Source organism: Camarhynchus parvulus, chromosome Z (assembly GCF_901933205.1).
Source record: "Camarhynchus parvulus chromosome Z, STF_HiC, whole genome shotgun sequence".
NCBI lineage: Eukaryota > Metazoa > Chordata > Aves > Passeriformes > Thraupidae > Camarhynchus > Camarhynchus parvulus.
This window is the reverse complement of record NC_044601.1, coordinates 62,411,296-62,430,748: the sequence shown is the minus strand read 5'-3', so window position 1 is coordinate 62,430,748 and position 19,453 is coordinate 62,411,296. Positions and strand designations below refer to the sequence as shown.

The 19,453-nt window shown below is 39.1% G+C and overlaps 1 protein-coding gene across 5 annotated transcripts in view; it reads right to left on the bottom strand.

Annotated features, from left to right (window-relative positions):
- UBAP2 (ubiquitin associated protein 2) overlaps positions 1-19,453 on the bottom strand; it is a 91,356-nt gene that overhangs the window by 58,793 nt on the left and 13,110 nt on the right. For all 5 annotated transcript variants that reach the window (XM_030969353.1, XM_030969354.1, XM_030969355.1 and 2 more), the window contains exons 2-5: positions 10,806-10,946; positions 6,692-6,769; positions 4,995-5,105; positions 1,012-1,165 (exon numbers count right to left, since the gene is read on the bottom strand). In XM_030969353.1, the coding sequence (XP_030825213.1) occupies positions 1,012-1,165; positions 4,995-5,105; positions 6,692-6,769; positions 10,806-10,904 (442 nt within the window). In that variant the 5' untranslated portion in view covers positions 10,905-10,946. The remainder of the gene's footprint in view (positions 1-1,011; positions 1,166-4,994; positions 5,106-6,691; positions 6,770-10,805; positions 10,947-19,453) is intronic.

Genomic DNA, 19,453 nt, shown 5'->3' with positions numbered 1-19,453 from the left:
ATTTCTTTAATTCCAGTTTACAAAAAAGAGAAAAGCAGCATCTGTCTCTGGTAAAAAAATTTGCCCTTTGCTTTCATTTTGATTGATCTAATTTATACTTTTCTAAGTCCAGCTCCATATTTTATTAACATTTTTTCATCTTGACTTTATGCTACAAAAACGCACAACATCTACATTGGCACAACAGTAGAATATCTTCCAATTATGAATAACATGAGTTGGCTAATACTGTAAATGTTTTTCCTGCTTATAAATGCAAAGCTAAACATATTGTATCCATTCTGATTTCTTTTCTCAGCTATCAGTGTGGCAAACAGCCAACACAGACAATCCGCACAGCTTTGAGAAGGCTGACAAAACTTAGCTAAAAAAAGCAACATGTATCCAACCATGATCTATTGTGACTCTCTCTAACTTGGAAACATCAGTTTGCTTTTGTACAATGTATTATTGTAACTGTTGCAAAGCTTTCAATGTTTCAACTAACAATGAATTTTCTCTGTTGCAGAAACTCACCTTTTGGTTGATTTATGTGAGAAATATATTTAGAGATTAATAATCATCCCAGTGTTTTCACTCCCCTTATGAGAAGATGAGAACATCCTCAGGTTCTCTCACTCATAAAAGGAGATGGAGTCAAAGCTGGATAATTTTTTCATTAAAAGAAACAAAAAAGTGTATCAGCTGCGCAGCGACATACTTGTTCTCATGCAGACTTACAAAGAGTCAATTCTAAAACTTACATGAAGAACAGCAAATTGCACAAGATCAATTAATCAAACAAGAACAGAGACTTATGTTACACTGAGTGTCTCTGAACAAATAGAGACCATCCCAAAACCAAGTCACATAGACAGACCAAGCATACCTGTGGCACAAACAAGTTATGATCCCTTCAACGCTGAGCTATAGTTGGACGGACTTTGCTCCATTAAGCACTCGCTCTTAGCTCAGTCAGTTCCAGCTGCAAGAAAAGCGTCTCAATCTTTAAAAATTAAGCCCTATACATACACTCTCGTCCACGGCTGCCTCCTCTTCCCCGTCTGTTGGAACTTCCCCGTCCGCGACTCACTTCTCTGTCCCCTCGTTTCTCTCTGTTCTCTTTGTTTTCTGAACCTTCCTTTCCAAGGCTTTTCTTCTTTCCCCCTACAGTCTCCCAAGAAGTCTATTTGGGTAGAAAAGAGTTAGACACAAAAGTCAAAAAGGAGGAGACACCTCTCAATGCACACTTTCTACCCCACACCCCTCCAGTTCATGGAAAAAACCCAGGTATTTGCATTGTGACAACAAATGCAAACTACACTGATATAAATGGAAAGACAGGCTGCATTTTTGCAAAGAGACAAGAAAAAAAAAATAAAGTTTGATTGTCTTAGGGAATATCAGAACCACAAATATTTCTGGCTATAATAGACTTTTACTAGTTCAAGGAAGACTGGATACTATTGTAACACAGAACATCTGCAAAGCATGTAACAGTTTTCCTCTCAAATACATCTATAAATTTAGCATGCGAACATGAACAAAGCTATCCTTTTCTCCCAGGGAAATGAAAAAGAAAAAAACCAAAAAACCCTTGTAAGTATCATTGAACAAAAGATTGATGAAACTAAGTATCTGGCCTAAGAGGGAAAAAAAAACCCAAACAGAAAAGAAAAACTTTTCATCCAGGCACACTAGAATTTAAGCCCCAAAAGACAGAATGGCAAAACAACAGCTTGGGAGAACTGATGATAAGCCAGACCATCCACTCTTAACAGCTATAGACCATCAAACATAGCAAAACACAGGAAAAGCTATGTCTAAACAAGACATGGGATCAAGGTCCAAGTATCAGGCTTCTGTTTTAATCTTAAACTCAGTTTCAAAATAAATTCAAGGATGTTATAAGCTCCACAGGAGTATCTGTAGGAGTTGAAAATAAAATGACTAAAACACTTGCTAAGAATAACTCAGCAACTCATATATTATGCAATTCCATGGTAAGTCTATTAAGCCATAGCTGCAAAGCAAGTAAGAAGAAGAAAAGATATTATTTGCAAATCATTAAGATGGTAGGGAGGTTTACATGTATGTCCCCATTTCCAGGAGCTTACAGCTCAAATAAGATATTAAATATCAGAATATTTGCACATACAAATTGTTGTGAAGCACTGAAGTATGACATCTGACAGGCACCTACAACAAACAAAAAAGTTTGTCTACCAGTAATTTTAGGTCCTGTCTTATCTCTCAATTCCACCAAAAGCAACTGAGCAGCCCTGAGGAGTCAGGCCATGGCCAGCTAGTTCAAGCTGCCCAGGAAGCCAGCGCAAAGAAGAAAGGAGGTAACACAGCAGTTTACAAACACAGTGTTACAAAGTCTCCTTTGAGAGAATACGAACAAAGAGAATGGTTACTGTCTCATTTTTTGGCATGGCACTGGTGAGAAAGAAAGGTGAAATCACTTTGCAGTTCCACCTCCAGGATAGAAGACTAAACCAACTTTAGTGAAGCTCAGCCAGAGCTGATCAGAGGTACAAAACTAAACACATTCGAACATCACCACCTTATCCATAAGGCAGAAAGCTGCTTCCCTGAGTAAGTACCACATGGCATCACCTACCACAGCTGGTGTACCTGCACTGAAGCATTCCTAGTGTTTCACACACCTCAGAGGAGGAAAGATAGATACCTGCACTGACAACTGAACAGCCAAGTCTGTAGAGTTCAGAATGCACTAATTCACTGATGGGCTTAATGCCAAAACATCTTTGACCATTTCAGGAAACACCCAAAACTGGATAAGGCTGCAAAGCTGAAGAGGAAGCAGGCTCTCCTGAATGAGATTTAAAATAACTTAGGAAGGATCAGTAAAAAGACAACCACAAAAGCATCAGATCCATGCTTTCCCATAATACCATTTTGAGGAAAGCCTTGAGAAAGTCAGGCATGTCGTTTAAGATAGAGGATGGTGCTACCTCTGAGCATGGGGATCTGTCACATGTTGAGCTGTCTCTCTTTCTGAGGGAGGTAACTGATTACAATTTCAGCTGACAATGCCTGAGGCAACTCAAATGATAGCAGTGGGTCTGACCTTCGAGAAAATCTGTAACAGATAATTCTTGTTGTCCTGTTCTTACACGGAATGAATAAAAACCTGAAAAGTCTGTTCTATTCTATCTTCAAAGGTTTAGTAAGTAAAACACAGCTGAGCATAAAATGGATTTAAGAAGTTAAATGAATACAAGTCTTAGGCAAAGAAACCATGTCCTTTTCTACTCACACACAAGCCTCTAACTAGCCCAAGCCAGACTGCTACAACTGCTGCAAAAAGAAAGTCTTTACAAAGTCACACACTTACAGCTTGTAGATCACAGCTTTAAACCCCAAAAGCAAACAAAAAAAGACTAACACAGAATTGGCTGAGTACCAAATAAACTATAAACAGACATTTTAACTATCACTCCTTACTCTTTGAATTCCTTCAGTTGAATGGACACATCTTTCAAATTAAGTTTAAAAAAACTGCAAGTGCATCAAAGCAGAGTGACACTAGAAAGAAAGATTTGGAAATCTTCATTCAGAATTTGTAGTACTTCAGCTTACAACTTTATATCAAATCCATGGTGGAACTGTTCTCAAGTATAATGGCCTTAAATCCTTCCAACTGGAGGCCTACAAACTGTCAAAAATAAAATTTTTCACACCCATCAATTATCAATTAATACTCCTTTCTCCTTGACTCCTTCAAGTTCTCTATATTTGTTTCTGAGTTGCATTTTGTCTGTAGAGAACAGTGGGTTAAGAATGACTTGTCAAAAGTGCAGAACATATCAGTATCACTTGTAGCTGATGAAGGAGTTCAGAAAGCTTTTTCTATGTCATAATCAGTTACAACAAATTGCTAAAGTAAAAAAGGATTTAATATTCTCTATGAACCAGAAAACTACTTTCAACTAAAAAATGGCAAACATGATAAGTATGAGAGAACACAACATATAACCCAGACAGATTCACATGAAATGCTCTCCTCTACTCCCAGTCTGTCAATATCATATACTTCTGTGTTTAGAAGACCTCAACTCTGATAAAAAATGAAAAGGGGATAGAAAAGAAAGTCCCCTCAGTCAAAACAGTGTGTGTCCCAGATTAAGGGTGCGTGAGGGGTGAGTTTCCTCATTAACAATAAACCAGAGTACACATCCTGATAAATCACAGGAAATACTGAGTGTTCAGCATCAAGAAAGGAAGTCCAGGTTACCTTTCCAATTTGGATGAGATAGAATCTAATTTAAAAACAAACTGTAAGAAATTTCTCCAGCAAAAACTTTAACTGCAGTAAAACATATTTTCTTAGAATCTCCTGGGATAAAAAATTCCACTGTGCAACTTCTTTAACTACATTATTTGTGGTTTACTATGTGTGGTATACCCATAGTTTAGTCTCCTCCTCCTGTTTTTCAATTAAGTCATGCAAATGAGCAACACAGTTAAAGAAGCTACTACTTGTTGCATCCTTTCCTGCCATAAGTAGCATTACCGATGCAACTTGCAGATGTGGACACCTCCTCCAACTTCAATACTGGCAACCCACACCTACAGAATGTGCATAACTTAAAATACCTTCCTGCCCTTGGGTTTACAAAGATTGACTTTTGTAATGGTCTCAGGCCTCAGGAGGGTCTACACAGTAACTACAAAACCTGTAGCAAGAAACAGGCCTGTGTCTGAGGGAGCTCTGAGTTCTGCTGCAGAGTTAAAACTGCTGTATATAAATGAAACCATAGGAACTCTGCAATAGACCAGCTGAACACCCACAACATTTTCCAGATTCAGCCTTTCCAAGGTACACATGCAGTAGAGAAGCTGCCCTAGTTTCCATTTCCTCCAAAAGAAATTGAATGGAGACATGGAAATTGAAAATTTCTGAAACATGACTTTCCCAATGTCCTTGTAGAAGCTGAAAATCACAGCAACAGAAAGTGTAGTTTAACATGGAAGTAAAACCTTACCGTGTCTGAACTTCCTTCCAGAAGTATGTTGATTGCTCTGTTCACATCCCCATTACAATCGTGTAGTGCCACTATGCATTCATCCTGGTTTTTCCCCGTCACTTCCATAAGCTGGCAGTAAAAGTCAGACATGTTAAAATATCTAAATTACCATCATAAGAAAGTAAGATCTAGTATGACCACAAATTACAACAAAGTGCATAGCTACCATGTCAGAGTAAACTAATATCCTGAATAAAGTAATCTGCATTGTACAGATCTGCTTGGGATTCAGACAAGAGATATAGAAGCACAAATTAATTGGTAATCAAGGAAGTACTCTTTCACACTTTTTCTGTTCTGCGTGCTTGCAGCAAATGCTGCCAGATCAGCAGTACGTTAAGTGTAAAGGACAACAATAGTTCCAGTATCATCCTATCTCTTTCTCCACTAAAATTGCCCCTCTTTATCCCAGTGTGAGAAAAGACATATAGCAAGACATGGCAGAGAACAGATCCACCTGGAAAACCATCCAGACTAAGAAGTACATTATCTTTCAGACAGACTAGCTCCCTTGATCCACTTCAGCATAAGGCCACACCAGAGTCACAAAGGTGATTAAGGAGACCTAGCTCTGAATTATGCTCCTTGAACTCATGGTGTATATCCTGAAGAGTGTGTGTCACAGGGCATTCAGCAAATTCATCTAAAGAACAAAACCCACATGAGCTAGAAATACATATGCAGAAGGTAAAACAAATTCTATGCAGAGCCTAATTCATCTCCTTCCCACCACCACAGCCACAAGCACTATTGATGAGGGTCCTTTGGCTTCACAAAGTACAAGATTTCATTTTTGGCAGAGCAACAGAACTAGTTTGTAACAAGAACAACAAAAAGCATTTAACAATTCTTCAGAGGAAGTTTTAGAGATGAAAAGAAACCAAGAAATCTGCTCCTTTGCTGCATTTATGCATTCAAGCTAATTCTTCCCTCCTGGATGCATTCCTAGGTTCTCCATGAGCTGTGATGTATTCACTAGGATAAAATCACCAACAGCCACATGAGACACCCCAATTTTCAGGACTGCTTGAATTCATGGTCTCAGGTGTAAGTAGATAACAAAAGCTTGATTATCCAAAACCCAACACTCACCATGGTAGAGGAAGTGAGAGATTTCATTTATACACTGTAATTCTAAAATTTTAATGCATACACAGATCTGTGAGGTAAGATTATTTATTTTTTAAAATAACACCTTGATTTATCTTTAAGCTATCATTAGACTTTTACTTTTCCTGAAAAACTTCCGAGATATTAGCAAACAGCTTACACAGGTGACGCTGTTCTCGCATGTACTTGAGGGCAAGCTGAACCCATTCTTTATTCTGACAATCATTAATCATCAAGACCATACTAGAGAGATACACTGAGGAAGAGACATCAGCACAAACGAGTTTTGGCTTAAGGGTTTGTCTACAAAGTTTTGTCTACATAGTTTCCTAGACTGAAAACTACACCGTCAGAGCTGTACTGCCACAAAATTTCTTGTAAAAAGACTTTACAGTGCAATAAGAGCACCTTTTCCTAGTTAAACTTATGTTCTTCTGAAAAAAGTTTCATCTAACCCAGAAACAGATGCTCTACCTCCAAAATGGAAGCCAGTTCTAGAACATTTTATTGTGGGACAAAAAAATTTGTACCAATAAGAAACATACTTGTTTCACTTTATCTTCAAAATCTGCGTCATTCTTATCGTAGATCATCTGAGCAAGGCGAATCTGTTCTGCTGTTGCCTGAAAAAAAGATAATATCCAATAAAGTACACAAAAGGTATTTAGAAGTATATCCCAGTGTCCCTGCTTTTTCCTATGGGTTCTCAAAAAGAATATAATACAACAAGCACAGAGATGCTGTGGGGGAGGGATCAATATCTTGTCCATTCCCATTTATAGTTTTAAATGTTATTTGGGACAGAAGCAATTTCAACACATTCTAATCTATCTGAAATATAGTTAAAGGTCACTGTACTACCATATAACAACACAGAAGACTACCATAGGACAAGACTACCATATAATAACACAGAAGGACCAGGGAAGACTACATTTTAGCTACATTAGTGCTTCACTTTTATTTAAGATCTACTACTCCAGTATTAAGAGTTTCATTGTAACAAACTGGCAATAGTATCTCTAAATTAACCACATCTCTAATGATCCCTGCTCCCATCGCCTTCCACAGCTCTCCCAACAACAATCTGACTCTGTAGTTTTATTGAGCACTTAAAAAGACTTGGGTCATGTCTCGAAACTTTGCCCATGAACAGCCGCACTGTTTGTTTTTACAAGTGAATACTGGTCTCAGAAAACTGCTAAAGCAACTTGCTATTGATGAAGTACCTGGTCCTTCTGCAACATTTCTGGACAAAAATGCACACTGGCAACTTGCACAAAAGCTGAGAGACTGAAAGAGATGCAGTCAAGTACAAAAAATCCAAACACACTGGCTGCCCCTGAGAGAAAAATGACTCTAACACAGATATCACATCACACACATCACTTCATAGTGTGGCATCTGCAGCCTATGAACTGCACTCCCAAGAAAATACCAAAGAACAGTGTGCACTACAAGATCCTGGACCTCATTTGACTTCTGCTCAAAGAGAAGAGGCTACTGTTGCATATAGAGAAAGCTGATACTGAAGAGAGCGAGGACCCACTATGTGGCTGCTGAGCCTGCAGAGGTTCTTCCTCCTCGAGCGGGATCGGTTCACCTGCCGGAATTTTTGATGGAAAGGATTCACCCTAGGCAGCTGGCTGAATCTCACCTTTCGCCACCCCACTTCACAGGATACACACATGAAATTCTGTGCCTCACAAAGTTAGATCTAATCAGAGTCAGACTGTCTGGCTTTCAGAGTTTACCACAAACCCAAGTTCTAGAGGAGGCCACCAAGCATACATGCTGAGAAGAGTCTAAAAATTACTTCAACGAACACCACTAGCTGCTTATTTGCTGAAAAGTTAACTGCAGCTGTTATAGTTCCTTGAGGGAAGTGACATCTGTGCTCAGAGACAACGCTCCAAGAGAATTAGCACTTCTAACAGTTGCACACTCGGGGTTACTTCACCTTTTCAGCCTGTCAGGCTGACAGCCTTGTGTGTCACTCCACTGGGTAACAAGGGCTGCTCTGAACTCCCCTGTTCCACTTTCCATAGAAGCCACCCAGTCAATGCGGTGCTCTAAGCAAAGGAGGTTGTTCTTGGTGACTGCTGAGAGCTCAGCAGACAGCAGAACCAACATGTCTGGTGGCTTCAGGAATTTAAGTTTTGTTGATCCATTTTCTCACTCTGATTACAGCCTCCACAGGCACAGAGACTTTTAAGCAAGTGAAGAGATTTTCTTTGAAGATATCCAGAGCAAGAACATTCAGACAATATAACTTCTGTAGAGATATGATGGCATATTTTACCAAAAATCAAGAATCCACTAAGATTTCTTTTTCCATAAACAAATGTTTTCTTCAAGCCCATGTCAGAAGACAAAAACATACTAATTCAAGAAGAATTACGAATGTGTGACAGCATCTTCAGTTTTCCTGTGTAAGCAGAGAGCTCGGAAACTTGTAGGTGCAATACCACTCATATTTATGCCAGTGGATTACACCCAGATGGAATTGAAGATTCGGAAGAAAAAAAAACCAACAACAAAAACCACTAGATGACTACAAAAACATCAGACCAATGTCACAAAGAATTCTGGCCTTTCCTCCAGCATGTAGTGGTTCTTTATTTTGAAGGCACCATTGTTAGAATGAATGCTGCAGCACCCTAACCAAGAGTATAATTAAGTTTTAATTGTGACTAAGAAGGTAGTAGTATTTCAAAACAGCCTGAACTTCAGTCAACCTTAAAAGATATATAGTACTTTTTCAGTAGAAGAGTGGAAGAAATTTTAAACTAAAAACTTCAAACTACCAGAAAACAGAATTGTGCCAAACACAAAATTAAGTGACAGTAATAGACATACATCTTACAATAAAATGGCACATTTATTATCCAGAAGCAATGTAGTAGAAACATGATGTAATTTGATAAATAATTGAAATGATGATCAATGTGATATTATGACAGTGGAATATCCATTTGGGAAAACACTATTCTATATTCAGAAAAATGAATTATTGGTGATGAAACAGGTAAATCCAGAGACTTCTGCTGATCTGCAAAGACTGACTAAGCAGAAAGGTCCATCTGGTATCTCAACAATAAAATATATGGAGCATTAAAACATAACTGCTATGTATGAAATAACCACCCTTTCCACTGAAGCGATCGAACCAGTATCTATTATGCAAAAGGCAGGATAAAATGACAAAATGCAGAAAAAGGTCTTAATGTCTAAAATCAATGAATCCCATGGCTTGGAAAAGTCCTCCAGGGATACACCATGACCGTACTCACAGTAATTTTTTTTTTCCTTTTAAAAGCAGGAATTACCAGTGTTCGAGCTTGTGCCACTTGCTCTCTGAGAACAGTTGGTTTCTACCTTTCCTATACGCTTTCATAAGGTACCTGAACAGAACACACTTGCCTTGTCTTAGTGGGCTGAAAACACCCAGATCCCTGAGCCACCCCTCATTTCTTCTGTTTCAGTCTAACAATCATCTTTACAGCTTTTCACTGGACTTCCTCCTATTTGCCTATGTCTACCTGGTGCCAGGGAACCCAACCAAGCAAACCGCTCCAGTGCTGTCTTGCAAAATGTTGGAAAAAGGGAAGCCACCACTTTTGCCAGGCTGCTCACTATACTCCTGCCTTCTTTTAAAATAAAACCAAATTCAACTCATCTGTTGAAAGTCACTTTCTAAATCCACAAATTAGCACGAATCACCACTATGCCAAGTGCTGCAACTCAAGGAGATGACAAGGGTTTGAGGTCACATGATTAATACTATGCAAAACAGAGCAAGAGGGTCTCCATACTAAAGACTAGTCCAAAAAGCAATAGAAGGCAGTATTTCTCTGTAGACGTCCTGCGTGAATCACCTCCAGACTGATACACACACGCCAGCAAAGAACGGAGACAGTTTTTGAAACCAGACTAATTCTGAGCTGTATCTGTCAAGAGAATACTGAGTTGCCAGAAGTAGAAACATTCTGCACTCTTTGTAACCCAGACAAGCACATAACTACTGCTGCCAAGAATCAGTAGCAGGAGGGTGAAACTTAATATCCATCTAACAGATACTGAAAATTTTAGTCTGCTAGGGGTGACCATTTCACTTGGTGGGGTCACTGCACAAGAAGTTCAGGATTTTGCGACTTGAAGAGATTTTGTGACTTGAAGAGTGACTTCAAGTGTAGATCTGTGTAGATCACAACAGATCAGGCTGTTGTGATCTACAGCATGATTCTCTACTGAATCATGCTGTAGATCACAACACGCATCTAACAAAGCTTCTCCTGCCCATTCAAATTTCTCCCTTGACGAGAAATCTTCGAGCATCAGTAGGCTGGCAGATAGAAGAGCTGAGATCTGAGGACTGTGAGGTCACAGGACAGAAATCCTGACACAGGCATCGAATTCCTCACTGATAGGAGACATTGCTGAAGAACACAAAACTCATTTAGAGACAACACAGGAATAACTTAACGCTGTCCTGCATTACTGAGCAACTAATGCAAGTAATCAAGCATAATCTTCCAAAAGATATATAAGCCATATATTTTCACCCCATCTTCCTTCAGCTTTTACTGACTCAGGGAAGAAACTTGTATCATTACATTCCCACTTTCAAGTCGAAGAAGTTGATACAGGAGCACATACCTGCACTACTTGTTTCTGTGGTTGTGTCGGCTGTGTGGCTGAAATTTGCATTTTGTCCCGAGTGCCCCGGGTACGTTCACTGCCCACCGAAGTCATCATATACAGTATATACAAAGCAATGTTATGTACAAAATACAAAATCTGAAAGAAAAAAAAAAACATGAGTTAAGGTTGGATACTGATTCAATAACCAAATAACAGAAGTACAGTCATTTGAACTCCTGCCTTTACTACTGATTCTATACAGAGACTCACTAGAAAGCAGCTTTAATACACTATTTTTGGATTTACTGCAGTTTTTAACACTAAAAGGGGAAATGCAGTGGATAGAAAGTCTTTTTAACAGCTGACTGAAATCTGTGTCAATTTGTACTTCTAGATCTCACAGCTTTTTCTAGTTATTTAAAATACAGACTTTTCTGTTGGCTACTCTGATTAAGTTTCAGCTCCAGCTGCATCACTCAAACTTCTATAATACCTGTTGTCCAGTTCTGCTGCCTGGAATTTAACCGCTCTCATATTCACTCAGAACACTACACAAAAATTGTATTCATTAACTAGATACTTCCTCCTTTCCCTACTAACAAAACTGCTTTTCCTGCACATTAATGGAGGTCATGGCCAATTCCAACTCTGCTTTTCTTCTTTCATTTATAAAAGAAATTATGATGATTAGGTTTAAATCCAGCCTCTATAGTCAGTACTTTTGTTTTATTCTCTCTCATATTTACAGAAACAATTTATAAATCTACCTATAACCCTGCTTTAAACATACTGTGGCTGTATGGCAACAGCGAAACCCCAAAAAAAACCCAAATCCCGCCTCCACATCAATGTTACCCCATCTGTGGCTCTCAGATTTCATTCTTATTTGTTCTCTAGTACTAAAATTACTTTGAAACAAGACATTATTTTTGCCCCTGTTTGTACAGCATTTAGCACAGGACTAATCAATGAGCATGGTTTATAGCAGCTATGGCAACTGTAACAGATCTTTCAAATGGTTAGAATGCTCACATTCAACTTCCTGGTTTACTTTCTGACCATAAGGTCAAAAAGTAAAACTGAAAATTTTTGGAAGTAAGGACAATTTGCAAGAGGTGTACCTGGGCAGAAGGAGATGTACAAACAAACAGCCAAGTGCTTCTACTGCAGTTCCATTATTATGAGCAGGCCTCAACACAAAACTTGGTAGGGCAACATCTGCCTAGCACTGAGCTCAGCTCACAATAACCACAGAATTACACAAGCTCAACTGGAAGGGACTCATCAGGATCGTCTAGTCCAATTCTTGGCCCAGCACAGGACCATTCCCAAAAGTCACACCATGTGTCCAAGACTATTGTCCAAACACTTCTTGCGCTCTGTCAGGCTTGGTGCTGTGACCACTTCCCTGGAGAGCCAGTTCCAGTGCCCAACCACCCCCTGGGTGAAGAACTTTTATTATAATACCCGAAGAAAAGCAGCCATGACACAATTCCAGGCTATTCCTTCAGATCCTGTCACTGGTCACCACAGAGAGATCAGTGTCTGCCTCTCCTCCCCCTCCTCTTCCGCTTACAAGGAAGTTGTAGACTGCTGTGAGGACCCCCTCAGTCTCCTCGTTCTTCAGGAAGATGAGCACACTGCAATCTCATGGACTGGGACCTCTTCAACACCTAACTGAATCACTGGCAGTCACAAGTAATGCACATTCAACCATTAAAGCTGCAATGAGATGCTTCAGTTTAAATACCAATTTATGATACTCCAGAGCCTCACCTACAATCAAAAAGACAATTAACTACATTATCACCTAAATCTCTTCTTTAAAAATACATTTTTGTTGGTGAAAATTGAACCCTGACATTGAATTTATTTATGTACTAGCTAAAGTGTTCCATACTGCTTTAATGTCTAGGAGAAAAGTATATTTCCGTAAGAAATATACTTGATCAGGAACTGACTGCAGTTATAAGCTGTATTGGAATACTGTGTTTCTACAACTTTCTGAATGCACTGAAGAAAGCCAATTTATGTCACAGTCCCTTAAAGCAGTCTAAGTGCATTGCATTCTAAGGCCCAGAACACATAGACCTTCAGAGCATTGTATCTGACAAGAAGGCCAGATACAGCCCAAACAAAAAGTTACCTGAGCTATTGACACCATATTCTAAGGAATGCAGCAAAGCATAAAGTAGATGTGGAGAGGCTCTGGGCAGCAAATTGAACATTTATCACTGACTGTCTGCTCATGGCCATTCACTGATACATTAAAGACATATGGACATTTTCAGCTGAGTCTGCAGTAGTATTACTTCAGCTGTTTATGTTAAAATCTGCTTTATAAGCTTTGCTGACTGGACTGACAAAATCCAAAAACTTCAATTTATGTAGACTAATAATGGCCTTTGAGTTAGCTTTTTGTTTCATTGGAATTTTTTTTGGTGTTTCTTTATCCAAGGATCAGACTGCTTATCACAATTCAAACTACTACAATGAGCAACGCAAAAAACTCTGAATAGAGCACACAAGAGAGCACTAACTTCTCTGAAAGACAAGCTTATAGTTTCATATATGGTTGTCTAGAATCAGCCCATCACAACTTAAGATCTGTTGAGAAAATAACTCCATTGGGTCTCAATTTGTTCATAATTTCTGAATTAACATCATATTTATTATTGTACCTAGGAATTTTGATATTTCTGTCAGTGTGATTTCCCCCAATATCACCAAAGCCACTGAAAAGGTGGTGATTCATATTTTAGACAGGACAGCAGGACACTTATATTTAAAAGTTTTCTGTGTGTTTGCAAAGCACGTGCTGAACTACACCCTACTCTTTGGCAGCCAGGCAATCTATGGTTCCTCAAGCAGATTGTGTCTCTTCCTCTTTTCTAGCATGTATCTCCACCACTGCTCAAGCCATACTTGTTCTTCAGGATGAAAGGATACTTTAAGAAAAAAGGCAGGCACACAAATGGCTGAAACACTCCTGGGAGACAACATAGCACAGAAAGATCAGGCTGCTGTGGGAACAGCTCAATCAACCTGAACAGCTTAACAGCGTTTTTAAAGGAGATCTTCATCCTCCTGATTGTGCGGTACATGAGCAGCACTATTTGGCAGGTTAGAACCAAAAAAAAAAAAGCCCAGCAAAGGTACAGGCAGCAGGATGGACTTGTACTTGCCTCAGGCAACTGTGGAACCCCACACTCAGTTTGACAGTCCCCAACAAGACAACAAGGACATGCTACAATCCGTCAGACGCAATCTAGTCTTCTTAAAAGCACAATTGGCAGCCTGATAAAAAGAGAACTTTCAAAATACTGTTATTTTACTTCCTCTTAAGTTGGCTCCCACTGTACTGGCAATGTCCAGACACAGCAGCTGCAGGTCTGTGCTCCACCTCAGACACTGCACTGAGCAGGGACACATGGCTGAGGCTTCATGCCCAGCCGCACCTACTGCAGAGTAAGAAGCAACAGCAGCAGGGAGGCAGTGCCTCCAAATTATCACAGTGAAAACAGTTTTGAGCATAAGTGTGATATTATTAATTGATTAGATGGGCCTGAACAAGAACATTTCCTTGCTCACAAAGCAGCTTCTTATTCTCTCCAACTTGTAGTATTCATCAAGTCTGTTTGGCAGGCTGCTGTCACAGTAATGAGCAGGATATCACAAACTGATGAACTTAATTTTCACTGTAGATCAAATGAGGAAATATGATTTGAGACTGGGAGGAAGAAAACAATTAAAATCTATTTAATAAAGATTTTAAAAAATATTCAGGTAAGAAGATGCTTCAGTTCGCATGTCAGCATCTGGTGCAGTGCAGAAGTCCCCTATCAGCAGTTAATACCTGACCTTGCAGACACTGCAATTCTAATAAGTAATCAAAACAGCTGTATTTGAAGAAACATATAAAATATTAAATGAAACTAATACTAGTTTCATCACTTTCTATATCATAGTACAGAGCACTAGTGAAAAAAAGGAGAAAGAATTAAAGAAAGAGAGGGCTTCCCAAAATTCTTGTATAAAGAAGTGCCTGTATTCTCATGACAATTAAAGAATATGCACAAGATTCCTCTAAACTTTTTGCTTTTTTCACTGATGTAACCTAGTACCCACAGACCAAGGCTGTCTTTACTAATTTAAAAACAAACAAAAACCAAAACCCAAACAAAACTAACATTTAAAAATGCCTTTATCATCAGTTATGACTGCATTTAAAAGAGTTCCATTAAAAATGGAAAGCAACAGAAGAATCTATGATGAAAGCCATCCCAACTCTCAATCTTTTGTTTTAGTTTTCTGTCTGTACAGCATGTTTTATCCCAACAACCTATACTACAACTGCAGCTCCAGAAATGTGTAACATGGAATGGCAAGGATTATTCTAGCTTAAAAAAGCAGTAACAAAATATTATAACTTAATCCTTCCTAAAACTACCAAATTCCCCACCTCCAAAATCTTCATCCCTTGTCTTATCCAAGACATTTAGTTGTGTTTCCGCTTTGGATTTTAAAAGGAAAAGAGAAAGGCAAATAATCAAAGATTAATTGAACACATATCAACACAAATAGCAGGTTTTTAAAGCTATTATGATGTTTTATGTGATATGTTGTTCTATCTTCCTTCAGCAAGAACTTTTAGACTTAGAAATCAGAAATAGAGGATAAAAGTTGATTTGACATGGTTGCAAACCCCCAAGATTTGGGAAATCTATTACTGAACTTCCAGGAACAGACACAGCAATAGCAATAGCAACTGACTTTCAAGATTGCTCTAGAAGTTAAATATTCACTTGTATCAGTTGAAAAATAAATCTGCAGTTTTGATTGCTTTCCTAAGGCAGTCTCAAGAAAGTTACTTCCTCGATTCCTGGACAAGGAGCTGTGATAAACCACAGAAAGACCTCTGTGAACACCTTAAAAATGTGATTGCTTTTTTATATTCAAAATACAAAGTTACCAGTCAAGGATTTCTCACAGTGACAGGGTTGGGAAAAGGCTGCAGGACACTGCCTCAGGAGGGCATAACTACTGTACATGTACAGTGAACTTAGATTTTTATTGCTCCAGCTGTAGGATTTCATGAGCAGGAAGGAAAAGAACAGCAGGAAAAAATTATGTCTGCAAAGCATCGATGTAATGCATTTCCCCTGAGTGCTGTTGTCCAGAGCATCTCACCATCTTTATTGCTGACTGAAACAGGAAGAGTTTGCAGGAGTCAGACGTTCCTCGGGAGCCATGCTGATGGCTCAGAGTCTGTATTGCCCCAAGCAACTACACTGAACGTGAGTTTATGGATCCTGGGAGAATTCATGTCTAATCTTACAGTCTTCTATGGCAAATAGGAAAAATATTGACCTGCATCACTGGCAGAACACTAAAGGAGAGAGAAACTTTACTATCTATATGCTCTTATGTTTTACCAAGGAAAGAGTATTGCTGGGGACAGTCTGCATACCAGCACAAACACAAACTAACACATAAACAAGCCATGTTAACAAACTGTAACCAATAACCAAGTGACTATTCTTATCCACCTTTTGAAAGCCCTCCAAGTTGTTACTTGAAACAATTATCCTGCTAGGCAAATCTGTAACTAGCTAAGAACATGTTCTCATCTGCACAAATCAGAAATTTCTCCTTAATACCAGAAAAAAATAATTTTATTTTAAGGATTAGTACTCCTAACCATATGCTATGCAAAGTAAGACAAAGAAATACACAAAGAGGTCTTACAAATAAAAGACAGCATGTGGTAGAAGTTTTGGAAGAGCAAGTGCTCCTGCTCAAAAGACTGGAGATAGGCAAAAGCTGGTCACATATTCAGAGCCCAAAAGTATGATGTGCACAAGGGACTGAACACAGCACATTTTCCAGTAGTAAAGCATGTTTCCACCATGGAAGTTAGGTATTATAATTACCATTTTTTTTTAAATCCTCTCAGAGTATCTATTTTTTTCCTATTATCCCAGTGTGTCTGACTGAGAGACGTGCTTCACATTTCAGTATATACTGGTGTTTCTCTGGTTTTAACCAAAATCCACCAGCTACAGTCAATAGACGTCCTGCAGACTTGTCCTCATAATTTCTTTAAAAATATTGAAGCTTCTGAAGCAACATGTACCCTTATTCATACAGAAATTTCTGAAGGAAGAAATGCAACTTTAATCGGTATTTACAAAAAAAAAGAAAGGTAAGACAATCAATCACACCAAAATCAGAGAAGTCTGACTAACTTCCACCTAGAACTTTATCTTCCACACAGCCAAGTCAATCTTCAGACTCGTGAAAACCTTATTAGCAAAACTCACCCAGCTCCACTGCGGTCTGTATGCACCTGAGTGACTCTGGACAATCAAAGGCAGTCCAGAGTCCTAAAACATTCAGAGGACCTGACCTTGTGTTTCAGACATCAGTATCTACAAGGAATCAGGTTCTGCTCCCTGAACTAATATGTTTGCATACGACCCATGCTTGCAAGGACCTGCAAAATGCACTAGTTACCAACAGTTATGATTAACTGTACTGAAATTTCAAGGAACAGAGAGACAGAGAGATACAGACAAACTGCACATTGTTTTCTAAGCACCATACTCTGGACTATCAGAACTTGTTAACAGAGATTAGACCACAGCTGTTGCCATGAAACAAAAAAAAAACAACAAAAAAAACACCAAAAACCCACACAAAAAAACACCACAACACACCAACACACCAAAAAAACCCCAAACCTACCAAGACCAAAACAGGAAAAAAACCCCTGCACTGGCCCAAATAAAAATGAAACAATTAAATATACAGGAAACAGGAATTCTCTTGGACAACCAGCCACCAGACACTCCAATTGAATTATTCACTGCATTAACTAGGAGGATTGGAAAAAATATTAACTAGTATTTAGTAAAAAAAAGGTTTATTGCAGCCGGAGGAGAAAAAAAACTAACTAGCAGGCTTTTCAGAGCCTGAAAATCATTATCCTCTGCAACCAGAACCCACACAGCCTTCCTGAAGTCTCTCAAGCAAGTAAAGGATGGCTGAGCACACTTAAGGTCAAAAAACCCCATGGTTGGACTGGAGTTTTAGTTTCCCTTTGCGACATGGCTCTATATTCACTTGAAGTTCAATCCAGAGCTTGAGCAGAACCCATACAGTTTGTTCCATTAAAATCAAGTATCAGCTCACATCTAATACCACACAACTGTGAGCAATCACCAGAAATGGCATGCCTGCTCCCCCACTCCTTAACCACAAAATATTGCTCCTTTCCTTCAATTCGGCTAATGATCCTGCAGCTGCAGAGGGAGTCGGTTCAGTAGGCTCACCCAGGAGCAAACTAAAGCCTCTAAAACAAAACAATCAGTCAGTTCAACAAGCTTATCCGGTGGAAAACTATGTGGCTATACAACTGCTGAATCTGACAGGAGGTACAGGGACCAAGTTCATGAGGAAAGGGGGAACCTGCTTTTAGTAGACAAGGCACCATTACAGCACAGGTAGAAATGTATTTTGTTTTTCTGGGATCCAGTAGAGCACGATCCTGGTCAAGCCCATGTGTGCAATCAAAAAAATTAGAAACAATTCTCCATAGGTATTTTAAACACAAAACAAGAAAACCCCAACCTCTCAGGGGAGTTTTGAAGTAAAGTGTACATTTGAATATATAACTGTCTTGGAAGAAAAGAGGCTTCTATCACGTTCACTGAGGAACACTTCATGTTCAACCTCTCAGATATCTGTTAGCAAACAGTTAGTAACTTGCAGTGAAGAGTATGTTTAAGATTTGGAGGTGTTTTTATCCAAAGAAGAGGAGGGTATAATCAGCATCAGAATAGCCACGCCGACACAGCTTATGTTAACCCAAACTACAGTCTTTTCCCCCAGCTACAGAACTGTATGTTTACATTCAGCTTCAGACATTAAAATAGATTCAAACTAGTCCAAAGCAACTTATTGACCCATAACAATCTTTAATGATTTTGTATGCACAACTGAATATTCAATACTTTTGCCAGTCATCTATGGATTTCACTTTTAGAGGAATAACAAAATTAAACGTCCACCCATTACCTCAAAAGCCCCACCTTGACAAGGTTTGTTTACTCTGCCAGCGCATTAAAACTCACAGCATCCCCTCTGAGGGGGAGAGGAGGAAATCCAGACAAAACCATTGAGGAAAACAGAGCTGGGTGACTTGGCAGTTCTTTGAATGGCTCTCTCCACTAAAAGAATCACAAAGTAAAGCCTCTTCAGACTGCAATAATTTGCAAAGCTTTCCAGCCTGAGATGGACTCTGGGGTCAGCAAAAAGCCCAGGTGGGCTCAGGGCACACACATATACATGTAGGTGAGAAAACAGCTGCAGAGTACCAACTACACAAGTTACAGATGTTCTCTTCAAAGAATACATGAAAGTACATAAGAACTCAGGCCACACTCTCATTAAGCCATCAATACCACAACACAAAAAAGTTCTTAAGTGGCCAAAGCATCTCAGATAAGATTGAAGTACTCCACTGAGGCTGCACAGGGTTGATGACCTTCCTGTACTAACTGTGACTGATTTGTGTCAAAACCACTTGTCCCTGCCCTTCTTGTGACAATGTCAGCAGGACACTCCCAGAACAGTCAAAGCTTGGGCTGTCAGCAAACACA